Source organism: Cynocephalus volans, chromosome 1, assembly GCF_027409185.1.
Source record: "Cynocephalus volans isolate mCynVol1 chromosome 1, mCynVol1.pri, whole genome shotgun sequence".
NCBI lineage: Eukaryota > Metazoa > Chordata > Mammalia > Dermoptera > Cynocephalidae > Cynocephalus > Cynocephalus volans.
Genome location: NC_084460.1, coordinates 32,390,488 through 32,409,260, shown reverse-complemented (window position 1 = coordinate 32,409,260; position 18,773 = coordinate 32,390,488). Strand labels below are relative to the sequence as shown.

The 18,773-nt window shown below is 38.5% G+C and overlaps 1 protein-coding gene across 1 annotated transcript in view; it reads left to right on the top strand.

Annotated features, from left to right (window-relative positions):
* The window catches only part of NDRG3 (NDRG family member 3), a 70,161-nt gene that overhangs the window by 27,816 nt on the left and 23,572 nt on the right, over nt 1–18,773 (top strand). The window contains exons 4-8 of the mRNA XM_063079005.1: nt 7,782–7,887; nt 8,988–9,108; nt 11,000–11,062; nt 12,089–12,149; nt 13,157–13,243. Coding sequence (XP_062935075.1) covers nt 7,782–7,887; nt 8,988–9,108; nt 11,000–11,062; nt 12,089–12,149; nt 13,157–13,243 — 438 coding nt within the window. The remainder of the gene's footprint in view (nt 1–7,781; nt 7,888–8,987; nt 9,109–10,999; nt 11,063–12,088; nt 12,150–13,156; nt 13,244–18,773) is intronic.

Sequence of the window (18,773 nt, the reverse complement as noted above, 5' to 3'; positions counted from 1 at the left end):
CACATATTGTCACTAGTTTTGAATGTGCAGATTCTTTGAGTTATAAAGAAGAAAAAACCATAGGCCCTCATTTTTTCCTCTTTCCAGCATTCCTGAATGTTATTCTACATTCACTGTGGTCTGTTCATTAAAGGCTTATGTGATGTTTTGGTGACAAGGGGCAGCTGGGTCAGTCAAGAGTGATATGAGACCTAGAAGTTAAGAACTGTGATATGAGAAGTCTAGAATGGCCTGGTTTGCCTAAAGCCTTCCCAGAAACTGTTGAGCATTCTTAGGAGACAAAGCAGAGCAAATCTAAAGCCAGCATTGTCACTAAACGGAAAGGCATTCAGCCTTGGCAGTGATGCTGTCCACTAGCATAGCTGTGGCATGGCGTGAACTGGAGCCATTTAATCAGGGCTTCCTTCCTTCAAGTCTCTGTCTTGCCTCCGAAAAATCTTTAAGGAATCTTTGATGATATCCTCAGGAAATTATCTTAGTATCTATCAGCCAAGCTCACAATTTTCAACCAAGCTCACAACTTGAACCTAAACTGCCTTTTTTTCTTTACTGATCAATGACATGCTTTTTAAAAAAAAATAATGAAAATATAATTCAAAGTGTACCATTTTTCTTGGTTCTTTTTTTTTTTTTTTTTTGTCGTTTTTTCGTGACCGGCACTCAGCCAGTGAGTGCACCAGTCATTCCTATATAGGATCCGAACCCGTGGCGGGAGCGTCGCCGCGCTCCCAGCGCAGCACTCTACCGAGTGCGCCACGGGCTCGGCCCTTTCTTGGTTCTTTAATTGACCTAAGTGACATCATTGTTATGTAGCTCCTCTTCGGGAAACAGCATTTATAATATGGGTATAAGAGTAATGAGGGACAGGGAATGATTCAAGGTGACATACTTAGAATTGATGAGAAAGGAGAAAAGCCTTTCTGCTACTGCCGAATGAAACAGTGAATCAGCAGCCTTCTTATTGTCCACTTATCTACTTCAATGATGCTTAATTCACTTCTCCTTGTGAGACTGCTTAGAAGTTTGAAACTAAAGCTGGGACAGATGTTATAGTTTCTCTGTGTATGTAATATGTTGCTTTAAGAAAATAACACTTACTTTGTTTATAATCAGAAACAAATTTAGAAAATTCAGAAAAGCATAAAAATAAAAGGTGCCTGTGATCCTGCTACCTAGAGATAACTGTATTTTATGATCAGTTCGCCCCCATGCTACAGCCACACTAGGGGACAGCACCAGGGCCAAGGCTGAATGCCTCTCCATTTAGTGACAATGCCAGCTTAGATTTGTTCTGCTTTGTCTCCTACATTTCTGTCTAGTTTTTACTTTATATTCTGGTTATCAAAAGAGTACAGGTTCATACTTGAATATTTGGAAAGCATAGAGAATTATGAAGTATCAGAGAAAACTCATAATTCTATATCCCAGGGTCAACCATGTTAATATGCTTGGTGTTGATACATGGTATATACATTTTTAATTTTTATAAAAATGCATTTTTTACTTACGTGGCTGTCATATTGGATGTACAGTTTTATATCCCCTTTTCTGATTTAATAATAGAACACAATCTCATTTCTGTGTCATTCTAAAACTCATAAAAATAATTTTTAATGGCTACCTATTATTTCATCATATGGTTATACCATGACTTAACTATTCCATTATTTTTTGAAATTAAATTTCTTATAATATGTTCAGTTCACTGAACATTTTTGTGCATAAGTTTTATGTACACTTTGGATTATTTCCTTAGATGGATTCTTGGAGTGAGCGTATTTAAGGCTCTTGGCATATCTTGTCAATTGCCTTTCACTTCCGCCAGAGGGGTACTTAATAAATATTAATGGAGAGTGAAGAGCTGCTGTCTGCCAGGATGTGTCATTCTCTTAGAAGAAGCTGATAACGGACGGAATTCTTGCTCCTAGGATAATTTGGACATGGCCAAAGGCTGAGTAATTTCATGCTGGCTGCTTAATTGCAGTCACTCTTAAGAGGACTGATTTATAAAACCAAACAGTGAGGATTGGTTTTTAGTACCACAGTTCAAATGCATGTTTGTGACTGCCTCTTGAAAGTGGTTTAAAACAGCTTTAAACTCTTGCAGATCACTTGATGAATGAGCATTGTTACAAAATAAGAATTATGTGAAATAAATATCCTGACAGTTCCTTGGACAGAGAAGAAGTGTTCGGAGAGAGCTGGGATTCAACTGCCTGCAGTCTGTGTTAGAGAGCTTGAATCAACTTCATGCTCTTCCCTTGGCCTTGCAGGCTGCTCAGAATATGGCCCCAGCCTACCTTTCAGCCTCATGTTCCACTGCTTCCCTTTGCATACCTACTCAACCCCCAGGAAAACTGGGATTATTGCTGACCTTCCTACCTCCTGCTTTTCATTTCTCTGGCCTTTGTTCATAGTTCCTCCCCTTAAAATCCCTCCACCACTTTTGGTTTGATTTTGCTGTTCTTTTTGAGGAGGGGGTTAATTTTATTAAATTCTAACGATACAGGTGACTTTGTTCTCATTTAGGGAAAGATAAAAAGAATCTCATAAAAAATACTATTCTTTTAAAATTATTTTTCTTTTTGGGGGAACAGCTGGCCGATAAGGGGATCCAAAACCTTGACCTTGCTGTTATCAACACTGTGCTCTAATAAAGTCCTATTTTTTTTTGGCAGCTGGCTGGTATGGGGATCCAAACCCTTGACCTAGGTGTTACAAGGCCACACTCTAACCAGCTGAGCTAACAGGCCAGCTGTCTAATAAAGTCCTTTTTGAATTACTACCCGTAATCTCAATTTTCTGTTCCTCTGTTACCAGAGGATTTATTTCTCTGGCAAGCTCTGTTGCATCATGTGTGTGATGGCTGCCAACTACCCCAAACTCATATCCTTTCAGCTTAGCAGCTTCACTGCTGAGAGAAGACCTTTATCTGTAACTCTAGAGAAAAGTCCAGGAGAGGACTCTTGTTGGCTTAGTGTGAGTCACATGTGTTTTGGGGTCACATGCACAGCCCTGAAACATTCACTGTAGCCAGAGGGTGAGGTGTTGGAATTGGCCAAACCTGGACCCCTTCTTCCCTGCACTTTCCTAAAGGGTACATGTTCTGAAGATGTTCTGGGTTGTTGTGTGTGGGTTAGTCACTCTTTTTCTCCCTATTCTTAACTAAGGTTATATGAGGAAGATATTGGAGTTGGCTTTGAATGAGGAAAAAACAGATTTTAGGTTGACATATTGCAAAAGAAGCTTTCAAATGAAGAGGTGTTTGTGATTTTGAAAAGGCTGAGAGTTGTGGGTGGTTGAAAAGAAAAGGTAGATTTCTGAAAGTGCTGATTGAACTAGGCTGGAAAGTGTAAGAGGCAAGAGGGGAGAGAATTGAGGCTAGAGTCAAGGAAAATGTATTATAGAACTTTAAAAAGGAAAATGTGATCTACCGATAGAAGGCTGAGTAATTGGTAAAGGCATTCTTTCACTATAGGATTAAATGAGATTATGCAAATGAGCTTTATACCTCTACACCAAGGGTAAGGTAGTGGTGATACTATATCAAAAATTCCTATATAATAACAAAAACTAAATCCAAGGCTCATACTAATAAAAATGTTGATATTTCCTAGAGTATGTTGTCATAAAAGTTTACCTAAACTATTTCAGAGTGGCCAGGGAGGGGAAGAAATAGTAATAGGCTATTTCTCACTGGATGTACAATTTTGTGAAGTGATTATAATTTAACTGAGTTTAAAAACATAGGATAAATCAGATTATGTCCCTCTAGTGCCAGCACGTTTACCTGAAGGGAGAAGACTCAAGAAAAAAGTAAAAGTTGGTTATTATCAAATAAAGGTAATATATTAAACTCTTAAATTTTTAAAAAGACTTTCTGATTAAGACTTCATCTTTCATTAAGAGGGCGAGGCAGTCCAGGATAGAGACATATGTCAGGGACCTATATGATTTCAGGTTGTTTTATAAGCTTAGAAAATAAAGGGACTATGTTCAAGAAGTACATGTGCCTGAGATGGTAAATAATCAGAAAGTGCTGGGAAGCATCTGTGACCAGAGCCTATTGGATGCTTCCTTGGGCTATGTCCTTTAGCACAGGCTCTCATTGTGTAATCACACTCTAGAATGCTGGGGTGTGGGATCAGGTGACTGGAGAAAGAGCCTGTGAAACAGATGATAGCTGACTACAGCAGAACGGTGGCAGTTGCATCACTCCCTTCAGTGGCCTGACCATTGAATCAGCTCGAATCAGCTCCATAGCCAGGGTCTCTGCACACTCATCTCCAAATGGAGTCTCATTCAGGCTGTTCATTCATAAAGTCACAAAGGGCGTACATGAAAATCCCCATGGATGTGAGTGCTTCTTTCTTTTTATTCTTTATTGTGCTAAGAACATTTACAGTCACATACTTTAAAAATGAAGAGGAACTTTGTGAGACATTGACAACCAAGGGCTGCTCCAAATAAAGCAACAAATAGGACCTAAGACTCTTGGCTCTTTGATACTTTGGTTGGTACACAATTTGAGGGCATATTATGGAGAGGTAGGGGCTGAGATCTCCCTAAAAAGTTGAGATTTTGTAAGGAGCCAATTTTATCTCTGAATCGTCCAGATTACAAAATGATGGCAAAGTAGTTACTTTGCCCTATTCCACCTTACTACCGTCCACCCCCCACCCCATAGTCACCATCAATTACCTGGTCTTGGGAAGGTCCTGTTACACTTAGGGCCAAAGTGTAACCTGGTGTTTCCCTCAGTTCTCAGTAACACAGCTGAGGCCAAGCTGGAATATTTAGGCAGGACTCTACTGAAAGTTTGGGTATGACAGAAGGAAGCCTCCAGCAACTCGATTGTCAAAGTGACAAGTTGTTGGATGCTCTCAACTTGGGCTCCCATGTATGTCACTCCATTTGCAAACACTGCCTTCTCCTTTTCTCCCTCTTTATTCTTTCTTTCTCAAGTAACAAAGCATGAGAGATATTGAAGCCTCCTTGAGTTCTCTTTCAGAATTTACTCTCTTCCAGAAGGACACAAAATCCTGAAGTTAGTATACATTCCTTCTCCTCCAAGTTTTTGTACTTTAAATATGTGTGTGTAAACATATACGATCTATAGAGTTACTTTTTAAAAAATATCTATGTAAGTTGTATATTGCATACACATCCTTCTGCATCTTTCTCTTTTACTTGGCTTTGTGTTTTCAAGATTTTCTGTGTGTATTAATGCTTATAGTTCTAGTTCATTTTTATCTGTAATTCATTATGTGAATAAATCATAATTCATTTCTCAATTTCCCTATATGAATATTTTCCAATTTTTTTGACATTATAACAAGGATGCAGTGTATATCTTTGTGCATGTCTTTTTGTGTATGTTACCATGCTTGAGAATTTCTTTAGATTATATCTAAAAGTAAAATTGCTTTAGGGTAGGCACTACTTAACTTTATTAGAAATTAGGGCCGAGCCCATGGTGCACTTGGTAGAGTGCTGCGCTGGGAGCGCGGCAACGCTCCCGCCGCGGGTTCGGATCCTATATAAGAATGACTGGTGCACTCACTGGCTGAGTGCCGGTCACGAAAAAATAACAAAAAAAAAAAAAAAAAGAATGACTGGTGCACTCACTAGCTGAGTGCCGGTCACGAAAAAAAAAAAAAAAAAAAAAAAACGACAAAAAAAAATTTAAAAAAAAAAAAAAAAGAAATTACCAGATTGTTCTCCAGCATAGTTGCCCCAATTTACATGCCTACCAACAGCATATGTGAGTTCTTATTTCTCTACATCCTGGCCAACACTTGGCATTATCATTTTGTACATTTTCACCGTTCTGGTGTGTATGAAATAGCATTTCATTGAATTTAATCTTTCCTGACTGCTTAGTGAAGTTAATGTCTTTGTTCTTAATTTTCTATCAGAGCTCCCTGTTTATGTCTTTTTTTTATTTTTTAAAGATGACCGGTAAGGAGATCTTAACTAGACTTGATGTTGTCAGCACCATGCTATCCCAAGTGAGCTAACCGGCCATCCCTATATAGGGATCCAAACCCTTGGCGTGGTGTTATCAGCACCACTCTCCCAAGTGAGCCGTGGGCCGGCCCCCTATTTATTTCTTTAATAGCACTTATCACAAACCATTATTATGGGTTGGTTTATTTGTGTGTTTATTATCTTCCTCTTTATCTAGAATATAATCTCAGTGATTAAGCCGGGCTCACATTTCTCAGGTTTATTGCTTTATACCCAGAGCTCAGTCCAGGGGCTGGCATGTAGTAGGGGTTCAAAAAATAGATGTTTAATGAAGGAACCTGGTGTCAGGGGGATCCTTCAGTAAGTCTGACATTACTATAAGAGAAATGCTAATATAGTAACAGGGATTTATTTTTATATTTTCCTCCTATCCAAACCCTGTACTTTATTTCATAGCCACTTGACAGTACCTGATTCTATCCTTCATTTCTAACCTCCCTTTTTCAAGCCTTTCAATAGGCTTGAATAGGAGGTATTAGTAATAGAGAATAACAGAAGTGTTGAGTCACACATGGTTTGATTTGCAGAGGTGTCTATCTGCTCCAGCCTGGGGCCTATGATTTGAGATATACTGATGTTCAGTTAGCCTAAGATTGTCTTCTGCATCCCATGTCAGAGAAGAAACCAAAGCTCTGATGAGGTTCATTATTAGATAGGAAATTAGTTGGAAGCCCTTTGCCTTTGTTGGGATTCTTATTGACAGAGCTAATCTTGTCTTATCTAATGTAAGACTTTCTGAGATAGATGTGGACTTCATCAGCAGAAATTCACTAGGCTAGGCATGGTAACTTTTTATTTTTGAGAAATATAAAATTTGAAGAGGACTAGAATAAATCTCAGTTAACTTTTCTATAGTACCTTTCTTCTCCACCCAACCACTCTTAGTGCTCCAACCTCTCCCAGCAGCTCCAATTACATTCTGTTCTGACTTTAGTCAGTTCCTGAGCTCTGCTCTGACTGCATTTTAAACTTTACTCATTGCCTTGGTTAGGATCTTTGGGGTCTAAAGAGCATGCACAGCTAGAATCAGGAATTAGAGTAGTGGAAAATGCCTCCTGAAAGCTCCCACATTTACTTCTCTTTTCAAGAGAAGAACCAAGCTGAGGATGGACTCTCTTAGTCCCAATTACAAATTCCTAAGGAACAATGCTGACCTAGCATGGGCCAGATGCCTACGTGACTCCAGTAAGCCATGGCCATATGGTTATGTTCTGCAAACATGGTATCCAAGAGCCACTTCTGTAACGTGTGGATGATGCAGAGGGGCAGCTCCCAGGAAAGGAGAGAGATTCTATGCATACACGCCCACGGGTGTCTACTGAAATTGTCAGTAGCGAAACGTGTGTTCAGAAGGTCTGAAGCCTCTGACTTTTTACCCAGCAACTCCTTCAGATCTTCTGTTTCCTTAATTTTTCTTCCCCCAAGTCTTACCTAGCTCCTTCCCCAACTTGTTGATCTTCTTTCAATAGCCATTTGTGAATGTATTCTCAACAGATCCTTGACTTCCTGGGCTCTTAAGTGAGCTGTGGGGGGATGACAAGGTGTATCTTTCTCCCTATTTATCTATCTATCTAGAAGGATAGAAAATAGGAATATTATGTATAATACAGCATCTCTCTGGTATGTGTGTAATTCATTAATGTGTCCTGCCCCAGCTGGTGGGAAATGGTGGCAAAGCAGGTATTGTGAAACTTTGGCAACCGGGGAAGTTCATTCTGCCTTTGCTGAGATCTTACATTCTCTTGTTACAGGAACATGACATAGAAACAACTCATGGTGTGGTCCATGTCACAATAAGAGGCTTACCGAAGGGAAACAGACCAGTTATACTGACATATCATGACATTGGCCTCAACCGTATGTATTTGATTTTATACTTTTCATTTTTATCATAATACTGAATCTTTGTATATATTTTTTAAAAAATAACAAACAGCTGTATTCTAATAGAGCAGAGGTTTTCTCTCTCTGTCATAACCTTCCCTCCTCATCGTTACATTTGTTAATGGCAAGGCTAAAGTTCTGGGTAAGTGTGCATGGGAATGTGTTTTGGAGGATCTGGAATTATGTCTCTCCTTTGTGTCACATCTGCTGAAGGACTGAAGATTATACAATGAACTGATTAAGAAAGTAGAAGTGAAATCAGTTTTTTCCAAGTCAGTACTTTGTTTTTTTTATGTTTCAGGTTAGAAAATACAGAGTTTGAAATTGACTTTGTTGTGAGCTCTTCAGTGAATTAGTAAAAGTATTCTTGCTACAGGCTGTCATCAGTGACTTTACATGGACTTTTCTAGATGGCAGTATATGATTTTGGCTCTAGCCATAGGCATGAGTCCTGCCCCAGCTGGTGGGAAATGGTGGCAAATGGAGTCTGTATTCATGTATTTTCTTTTACGCTGCTCTGACTTTCAGATGTGGCCTGCATTTGAGGCTACAGTCCAGGGCTAAAGCCATTGTAGCTGCCTAGCATGAGAAGTGATTTAAGCATTTATACGAAGAGGGTAAAAATTGAAGCCACAGCACCTCCCTGCACCCTAGCAATTTTCCAAGAGACAAATTCCCACATGGTGAATGTAAGCAGCTCAATATATTTACTTTAGCCAGGCTCTTGAGTCAGTGTCTCTATGTCATATAGGGGAATAAGTTGCATGAGAAAGGACAGCCTATGGGTGTAAGATTATTTTGTGCAACACCAGGAAACAAACAAAAATCAACAAAGTGGTTTCCACTTTGTAGATACTGTGTAGAATTGAGAATTAGACTTTTTCAAGTCATTGAGATGTACTGTATTCAGACTTTAGGGCAGCTTGAATCAGATGTATTGTTCAGACACCTCACTTTAGTGGAATGGTGATTAAAAGGAAGTGATAGAGGGCAGTGGTATGGCATTGACTGAGTAGATGAAAATTGGGGAGAAATGGAGAGCCTGTTATTTACGAGTATTTTTACTCTTGTAGATAAATCCTGTTTCAATGCATTCTTTAACTTTGAGGACATGCAAGAGATTACTCAGCACTTTGCTGTCTGTCATGTGGATGCCCCAGGCCAGCAGGAAGGTGCACCCTCTTTCCCAACAGGGTAAGGCCACAAGCAAGATCTTCTGGGGGACATGCACTCAGAAGAGCAAGCGGCTGAGCTCCAGTGGGAGAAGTAGTAGCATGTGCTTCCCTCACACCTGATTTTATCACAGCCTGCAGGTTATACGTATCAATCAACTATCCCCATGTTTTCTCTCTCTGGCCTGAGAGGACTGTTATATGGAGTCTATTGGGGGAAACTGCATGTTTTCGCATAACCCAAGAATGGCTCTCCGTAGCAGGGACCTGTTTCCATGTAATGACAAGGCATGTATGTCACACTTCTCATGTCTTTTATCTGTCCCCTTCCTTATCTCTTTTAAATCTGTCATTTTTGTATCCCTCCATGAAATTCCCAACTACCTAGGCCCAAACCCAGATCCCTCTGAGCTTCCCTGTGAGCATCTCCCCAGTCTTAGCTCCCAATCTAATTATAGGAATTTGAATATCTGTGTAGGCATTTACTCTGAGAGGCTGCCCTGGCAGGTAGAGGTTCAGCCTGACTGGCCTTGGCACTCTCTACTTCATCCTAAGCCTGACTTCCATGTTGGAGTCGCAGGCTCCCTACCCGTTCCCTGGACAGCATGCTTATTGAGAGGACCTTGGGAGGAGAAGTGAGAGTGTATGCTGTGGAATGCTGATTCTTACCTCTCCTTTTACTCATTTCCAGAGCTGCCTTTGGCTGGTGACTGCTGTGAAATAGACCATTGCAAACAAGTAATAGCTGACACTTACATAGTACCCAAACAGTGTTCCAGACACTGCTTTAAATGCTTTATGTGATTAGCTCATTTAATCCTCACAACTCTGTGGAGTAGGTTTACTATTATTCACATTTTATAACTGAGGAAACTGAGGCCCAGAAAAATCAAGTAATTTGGCTAAGGTTATATAACAAATAAGTAACAGAGCTAGGATTTGAACCTAGGTGGGATGGCTCCAGAATCTGTGTTGACTGTGTCCAAGTTGTTCTGCCTCTCACTTGCAGATTAGCCAGTGATCAGTTTATATCCAACAAAATTTGGTTCTAGTTTCTTTTTCCTATTTTGTGCACAAATGGCTTGAGAGTGCTCCATCCCTTAAAGTGTTCAAGCAGAGGTAGGCTGAGTTCCCTGTTAGAGGTAGAGCAGATCCTGCCTCATATATTCGAGGTCATCTTAAGATCTCTTCCAGCTCTAATTCTGTAATCTCTGTGGATGCTCATTACTTTTCTTTGATTCTTGGTTTGGGTCTGTTCCTGGGCATTTCTGATTATTTTAGGATCAAATGGTTCATATCACGAACCAAATTCAAAAGCAATTAATAAAACAACCATGTTATGCTATGCCTAAGTGAAACAAATAAACTTTAATGCTGAGGAGCCCAAGATTTGTAATGGATGTGCCTGGACCCAGTGGAGTTTTGTTTACTTTAATATTTACCTGCCTAATTATACGCAGCAGACCAAGAGCCACTTCCTGAGTTGACTCTTACTGCTAGAAGTTTATTGAGTATGGACCCCAATTGAAGGGATCATTAGAGGTTTGGAAATACCTTAAGAGAGAGCCATATTACCAGTTCTTTTCATGTAGCTTCCTCTGGTCCCAGAAACTGCTCTTTAGGATACAGAAACACATGGGTTCTTTTACTTTCTTTTTTTTTTTTTTTTTTTTAATATTTTATTTTATTTTATTTTATTTTGTCAATATACAATGTCTTTTACTTTCTTTTTAGCATGGTAGTCGTAGAGAGTTATACAACATGCCGTAATCGTTTCCCAGCTCCACATCACTTTCTATGAGCCTTTGGTAAAAGGGAAGGCTTTTATCAAGGCTCCTGTACTTTTCCAGCTGTTCTAGTCCCTGGGAACTTTGGGTGCTTTCTAATTCAGGAGGTATCCTTCTGGATTTCAGATACCAGTACCCAACGATGGATGAGCTAGCTGAAATGCTGCCTTCTGTTCTTACCCACTTAAGGTAGGTTCATTCTGCAGTCTTTCACACTGCAGAATGGTTTTTGTTGACTTTTTACTTTGTGTCTGTTCCAGAGGATATGATGGTGAGCAAAACAGAATAGTCACTATCCTCATGGAGCGTAGTGGGGGAAATAGTTAACAAGTAAGCAAGTAAATAATCACAATAAGGTGCTATAAAAGAAGTCAGTGGGGGTGCTGTGATAGAGAATAAGGGCAGATCCACATCACTAATACTCTCTAGGAAGTTGTCACCTGGGCTGAGACCTGAAAGATAAAAAGGAACTACGTTGACAGCCAGGGTAAGAGAATTCCAGACAGAAGGAATAATATGTCCAAAGGTCCTGGATCAGTTGAGCAAGTAGAAGAAAGGCATGAGGGTGAAATTCAAGAAATAGACAAGGACCAGATTACATACGTCTAACAGAGTAGGTAAGAATTTGTGATTTTTATTCTAAGTATAAAGAAGACGTTGAAGCGTTTTAATTAAAAATGGGAGTAATAGCCAATTTAGTCTTTTTAAATGATCAGTGTGTAAACTGTGTATCAGTAAAGCTATTTAAATTTTTTTAAAAGGGTTACTCTCACTCTGGAGAAAATGGTTTGGAAAGGAGTAAGAGAGAAAAAGCAGGAGGATTATTTAAACTATTATAGTAGTCCAGGCAGAGATGATAGCTTGGTACTAGATGCTGTCAGGGATGGGTTGAAGTAGATGGAGATATATGGAAATATTCTGGAGATAGACTCCACGGGACTTGCTGACGGGTTGGATACTGAGGTGATAGGACAGTGAGTTGTCAAGGATGTCTCCCAGATTTTAGTCACATTTTATTTAATTAAAACCAACTCAAAAGTAGGTGGTGATATCCTTGTTTTATAGATTGGGAACTGGAACTCAGAAATCTTTTAAAAAACTAGCCCAAATTCTCACATCTGGTAAATGTCAGAACCCAGGTTATATTTTTACATTATGCAGTGCTGCCTCCAAATGAAGTTGACTCTATCAGTTATTGGTATGTCTCATTCACAGTCTGAAAAGCGTCATTGGGATTGGAGTTGGAGCTGGAGCTTACATCCTCAGCAGATTTGCGGTAAGTATGTGGAAGATTAGTTTCAGCATCCTTGAGGTGCTGCCTGAGTCACAGCTCTTACTGCTGTTAAATGGCCAAGCACTTTTCTGGGTCTTATGTCATTTTTTCTGCAGATTCTGTCAGCTCCAGATATAAGTTTGTATAAAGCCTTGCTTTGTACTTACAGTATCTGAAAAACCACAAATGAGGGCAGTACATTGTCAATAAAAAGTGAGGCCTAGATGCTGCTTATGACGGAATTTTGTACAGGCATTAAAATTAAGTTTTATAAGAGCTTGTAATGATACATGATTCACATACTCTATAATTTTAACAAAAAAGTTAGAATACAGATTCACATAAATTTTGTCATAGGCATAGGAAAGGACTAGAAGGAAATGTACCAAAATATTAACAGGGGTAAGATAATGTAAGATTTTATTTCTTGCTTTTTATAATTTCTCTGTTTATCAGATTTTCTACAATGAGTATAATCAGTGTAATTAAAGAAAAAAATAAGCTGAGTATACATGGAAATGTTTACGGAACGTTTTTTGAAATGCCTGCTGGGTGATTGGAGAGCCTTATGGGATGGTATCACCTATACAGGGGTTTCAGAAAACTTGAGAAGCCCCTGTTGGGAACTAAGATAAATGAACGTGAAACAACTCATATAAGCCTGAGCAGCCCCTTTTGCCACATAGTTCCAAAGGCACTTTCCCAGTAGGGAAAATCTACCATGAGCTGGACAACTGCAGATTTTGCTCCACTGTAGAAATAAAAAACTTGTCTTCCCTCTTGATCCTTGTAAGGCAAGATTATTTGATAGCGGTTTAAGAAACTGGTTTCCAGATACTAAGTCATACTTCAAAAGAGCTATTTTTCTACATATTCTCCCAGCATCTCTCTGTAGTCTTTCAAATGTGAAGCATTAAGGCATAGTAAGAATTGGTTAACCACGTTCCAACTGTTTCAGAAGAACTGTGGGAGTGGAACTTTCATACTGTTGTCTTTGTGTCGTCTTTCAGCTCAGTCATCCAGAGCTTGTGGAAGGCCTTGTGCTTATTAACATTGACCCCTGTGCTAAAGGCTGGATTGACTGGGCAGCTTCCAAAGTAAGTACCAGATGAAAGTGTCCGTCAGCTCATCTCTTGGTCCCTTCTCAAAACAGCTTATCTTTTTTATTCTTCATTAAGGTATATATAGGTTGAGTATCACTAATCTAAAATGGTTGAGACCAGAAGTGTTGCAGATTTTTTTGGATTTTGGAGTATTTGCACAATGAGATACCTTGGGGATAGAACCCAATACTAAACACCAAATTTATGCTTGATAAACACCTTATACACATAGCCCGAAGGTAATTTTATACAATATTTTTAAATAGTTTTGTGCATGAAACAGTTTGTATACATTGAACCATCAGAAAGCAAAGGTGTCACTATCTCATGTTGACACTCAAAAAATTTCAGATTTTGGAGTATTTTGGATTTCAGATTTTAAGATTAGGGGTGCTCAGCCTGTGTACAGTTAAGGGCAAAAAGCTTTAAGTATACAGCTTGATGAGTATTTACATATGTAATCACCACCCAATCGATATATGGGGTTATTTCAAAAAATTCATGGAAAGACTTGTATTAGCTTTCTTTTTTTTAAAAAAAGATGACCGGTAAGGGGATCTCAACCCTTGGCTTGGTGTTGTCAGCACCACGCTCAGCCAGTGAGCAAACCGGCCATCCCTATATAGGATCCAAACCCGTGGCCTTGGTGTTATCAGCACCGCACTCTACCGAGTGAGCCACGGGCCGGCCTATGTATTATCTTTCAATTCTATTTTTCCACAAGCTTTTTGAAGTATAAAATATTTCCAGCTCTTTAGAGGGTTCCCTTGTGTCCTGTCCTAATTGATAACTCCTCTCCTTCCCAGAAATAACCTTAATCTGACTTCTATCACCATAGATTGATTTTATCTGTTCTTAAACTTCATTTAATTGGAATCATAGAATATATATTATGTCTAGCTTCTTTCATTCATCATTGCATCTGTGAGATTCATCCATGCTGTGTGTAGCAGTAGTTCTAATAGAATCACAAAATGATTTGCTTCTGTTATTTGAAATAAAGCTGCCATGTGTATTTTTTTACATCTTTGAGTAAACATACACATTTGTTTCTCTTAGGTTTATACCTAGGAGTGAAATTCCTGAGTCAGAGGACAATTGTGTGTTTAGCATTAGTAGGTCTTGCCAAATAATTTTCCAAAGTATTCGACCAATTTACATGCCAGCAACACGTGAAAGTTCCAGTTGCTCCACATCCTCACTGACGTTTGATAATGTCCTTTTAATTTTTGTAAAACATGAGCAGTTTTACTTGTAATATTAGTTTATTTTTAATGTATAACCATCACCAGAATAGCTTTAGTTATTAAAATAACAATTTTTTATTATACCATCTTTTTAATTTTAAGCTGTGCTTATAGGTAAATAATACTGGATTTTAATTTGCATTTCCCTGGGGACAATGATGTTGAGCACCTTTTCTTAAATATCCCCTTATGAAGCACCTATCCAAGTCTTTTGCCCTATCCCACATCACCTTCCCCCTTCTTTTAAGAAATAGTCTCCATATGAGTCCTTTGCTGGATACATGTATCTCAAATATCTTCTCCTACTCCGTGGGTTGCATTTTCACTCTCTTGATGAATGAAATGAATAAATGAACCACTCTTTTCAGTGAACCCAAATAGCTTCTCTGTGCTACTGCTCCAAAAACGTGGATTATTGTTGTTTGCTATTTGAAAAAATGAAGGAATTTGACTTTCAGAATCTGTTCAAGAAGATAGGAAACTAAAGGGGAATGCTAATGACTTTAAAATTATGAACAATCCAAGCCAGAGTAAAAAGAGGGAATAAGGAAAAAAGCATTCTGTTATATCCCATTTGCAATGAACTCACCTGTGCTAAAAATAATTCACTGTTTTTAGGTTGGAAAGGAAGCAGTTTTGAAACATTTTCTTGCTGAAGTACAAATGTTATTTGTATGTTATTTTAATCCCAAACTGTGGACTTTTAGATTAAATCAGTGATGTTTTCTGGGGAGGAAAAACACCTAAACCTTAATTAATAATCTCATTTTTAAACAACTGTCTAATTTAATAATCTAAAAGATACCTAATGTAATAATCTCATTTTTAAACAACTGTCTACTTTAAATACTTTTAAGTTGCCATAAATGTTCATTCTAATACATCATTGGAGATAGTCTCTAAAATATCACCATCCAACTTATTACATATATTAAGAATTTTTATTGAAACTCAAACCATGAGATCCAATAATTTGATATCTGGGAACTTATTTGAAGGATAGTTAATGATACTTACAAAGATTTAAATAGAAAGATAATAATCTTTTAAAAAAATCTAACTCCTGGGCCGGCCTGGTAGAGTGCAGCGCTGATAGCGCTGAGGCCGTGGGTTCAGATCCTATATAGGGATGGCCGGTGCACTCACTGGCTGAGCATGGTGCGGACAACACCGAGCCAAGGGTTGCGATCCCCTTACCGGTCAAAAAAAAAAAAAAAAAAATCTAACTCCTATATAGGGCTTAATGTGTATCAGGCACTGTTCTTAAATGTTTATTTATGTGTATTTAAACTTTTCATACTCAGGACAACCCAGTGAAGTGGTTACCATTATTATTCCACAGAAAAATTAAGTCATTTGCTTCAGGTCACATAGCTAGTAAGTCACAGAGCCAGGATATTCACTAAAGCATTGTTTATAAGGCAAAAAGATAGAAAAAACCTGAGTGCCAATAATACAGGGTAACCAAATTGTGATATAACCATAGAATGGAAAACTATACAATCAGAAAGTTATGTTATTTGGTTATTTTAGGAAATGAGAAAATTCTCTTGTCAAATGAAAAACAGACATAAAACTATATAATATGATCCCAATTTTGTTAAATATGGAGGGTCGTCAAAAAGTTCATGGAGGGATTCATATTATCTTTTATTTCTGTTTTTCCATGAACTTCTTGAAGTACCCTTATACATATAAGCATAAGAAAAGAGGGAAAATAATATGTTACTAGTAGTTACATCTTTTGCTAGTAGCATTACAGATGTTGTTTTTTCATATTCTATATTTTCCTAATTTTCTGTGATCAGCATATTATTACTTTTAGAATTATTTTTAAATATTAAAATATTCTACCTACCAGCACACCAGATACTAAACAATTAATCTATCTCTTTCCACATTTAAGTTTTGGAGAAATGATGCATTCCCTAGCTTTGGATGCTGTGGAAATTCTTTCTCACAGCCTGACTTACTTAAAATTGTTCCAATTCCTACCTTGTGGGTACATGACATTATCCGTAACAGCCTAAAAAAATTCTTATAAAACTTCAGATTCATGAGCATTTATGAATAGTTATAGCTATTTAACATGAAGTGAGATTGGTTATTAATTCTAATTATCTTTATTTTATAACCTGTGGATCACTGATAAACCATGTGAAGATTTCAGGACTTCTTTCTTCCTCAATCTTTATGTAACTATATGATCCTGCTCTGTCCATTATCCATGTCTGTCTCCCTCACATCCTCTTTTCCATCTGTACTCCCAACTTAGTATGTTATCTCTGATCCAAGTCAGCAGTGGGAATTCAGCATAAAACCAAGGAAGAAGGCTTAAGGGAAATCAGCAACATAATTTGAGTTGGAAATTTTTCTGAAAATAGACTAACAGTTGCAGACTTACACAGATTGCTTCATTGATGAAACCATGAGATGTATCATTTTGAAATGGGAAGAGTTAGGAGAAAAATGTTCAGGACCCAAGAGTATTCTGTAAACATAGCCATTTCCTCCCACTCCCTGAAATGAAGATGGCAAAAACTGGAAGGAAGAAAAAAAATTTTGTTTTTGTCTCTTGGATGTCTTGGGAATGGTTGTAAGTTGATCCTTATCAGCCGTAAATTCAGTGCAAATACAGAAATGTTCCTTTGTGTTGCTTTGCCCCCCATGGATTTGTCACCCCTCTTCCCCTGGGTGACAGAGATGCAAAGGATTAGTCAAAGCCCATCTCTACTGAGCAGTGAGAGGCCCCAAAGTGGTTAATCTCCCTTTGGGATGCTCAAGCAAGAGCCATCCCTTCCTTGGGAAATTAACACCGAATTGGGGTTCTCTTCCTGCGTTTATTTTCCAGACCAGGAAGTTACAGGAAGAGACATAGGTGGGGTTATAGTTTAACAATACAGGCTGGTAACTTTCGGTGAAACGAGCCAGATGGCATTCCAGTAAGGCAGTTAACAAGAGCTTGATCTTAGCAAACATTCCTTCTTATAGCAATTTCTCAGTATATTTACATAACAATCAGTAACTAGTCTGTCTTTGAGCCAGCAACCTGCTGTGCCACAATCCTTATCTTGCAACAGAGACTTACAGCCTGAGGGAAATTTCCAGTCCCCCGCAAGGTCAAAATTTGAAACAGCAAGGCTTTGGAAAACCAGGCCCTGTGAAGTACATATGCTTTTTAGTATATTCCACACAGAAATATAGGCAGGAATGAAGTAGCAAATAGCCATGAGTTCTAAATCTTAAATTTCTTTTTTAAATTATTTATTTATTTATTTATTTATATTGCTTATGAATATTCATGAGCTACAAAGCTGATTGTCACCCCTCGTGCACATGATGTGAAGGCCAGATTCTTATTGGCAGCATACCCATTACCACAAATTGCATTTGTACCCCATGCCCCGCACCCAATTATCCCCAACCGCCCTCCCCATCCCCTTTCCCCCCCCAACTCCACTTTGTAGACCAAGGAATGTTCTCTCCCTCTGCAAGTCCAATGCACTACTGTGGTCTTTCTTTCCTTCCTTCTTTTTCTCTTAGCTCCCACATATGAGTGAGTACATGCACTGTTTATCCCTCTGTGCTTTGCTTATTTCACTCAACGTAAGTTTCTGCAGGCTCACCCATGTTGTTGCAAATGGGAGTATTTCATTCTTTTTTATGGCAGAGTAGTATTCCATGGTATATATATACATACCACAGTTTCCTTATCCAATCATCCATTGATGGACATTTAGGTTGGTTCCATGTCTTGGCTATTGTAAACAGAGCTGCAGTTAACATGGGAGTTTGACATGATGATTTCCATTCCTCTGGGTACGCACCCAGAAGTGGGATTGCTGGATCATATGGAAGATCTGTCTGTAGTTGTTTGAGAAACCTCCATACTGTTTTCCATAGTGGTCGTACTAATTTACAGTCCCGCCAACAGTGTAGGAGTGTTCCCTTCTCTCCATACCCTCACCAGCATTTGTTATTCACTGTCTTTTTGATTATAACCAGTCTAACTGGGGTGAGGTAGATCTTAAATTTTTGCAGAAGGAATGGCCAGTGTTTCTTCCAGCCCCCTATTTCAAAGCAGGCTCTATTACTACACTGGAAGGGAAACTTTTAGTTTTTTTCCAATTTGTTTCTTTTTCTCGTGTTTATTTGAAACCACTATCTCATGAAAATGTATGACACTGAATTGTAGTTTTTTGTTTTCTTTTGGGGGGTTTTTGTTTCTGTTTTTATTTTTTTGCAGCTGGCCAGTATAGAGATATTTGTTTTTTGAG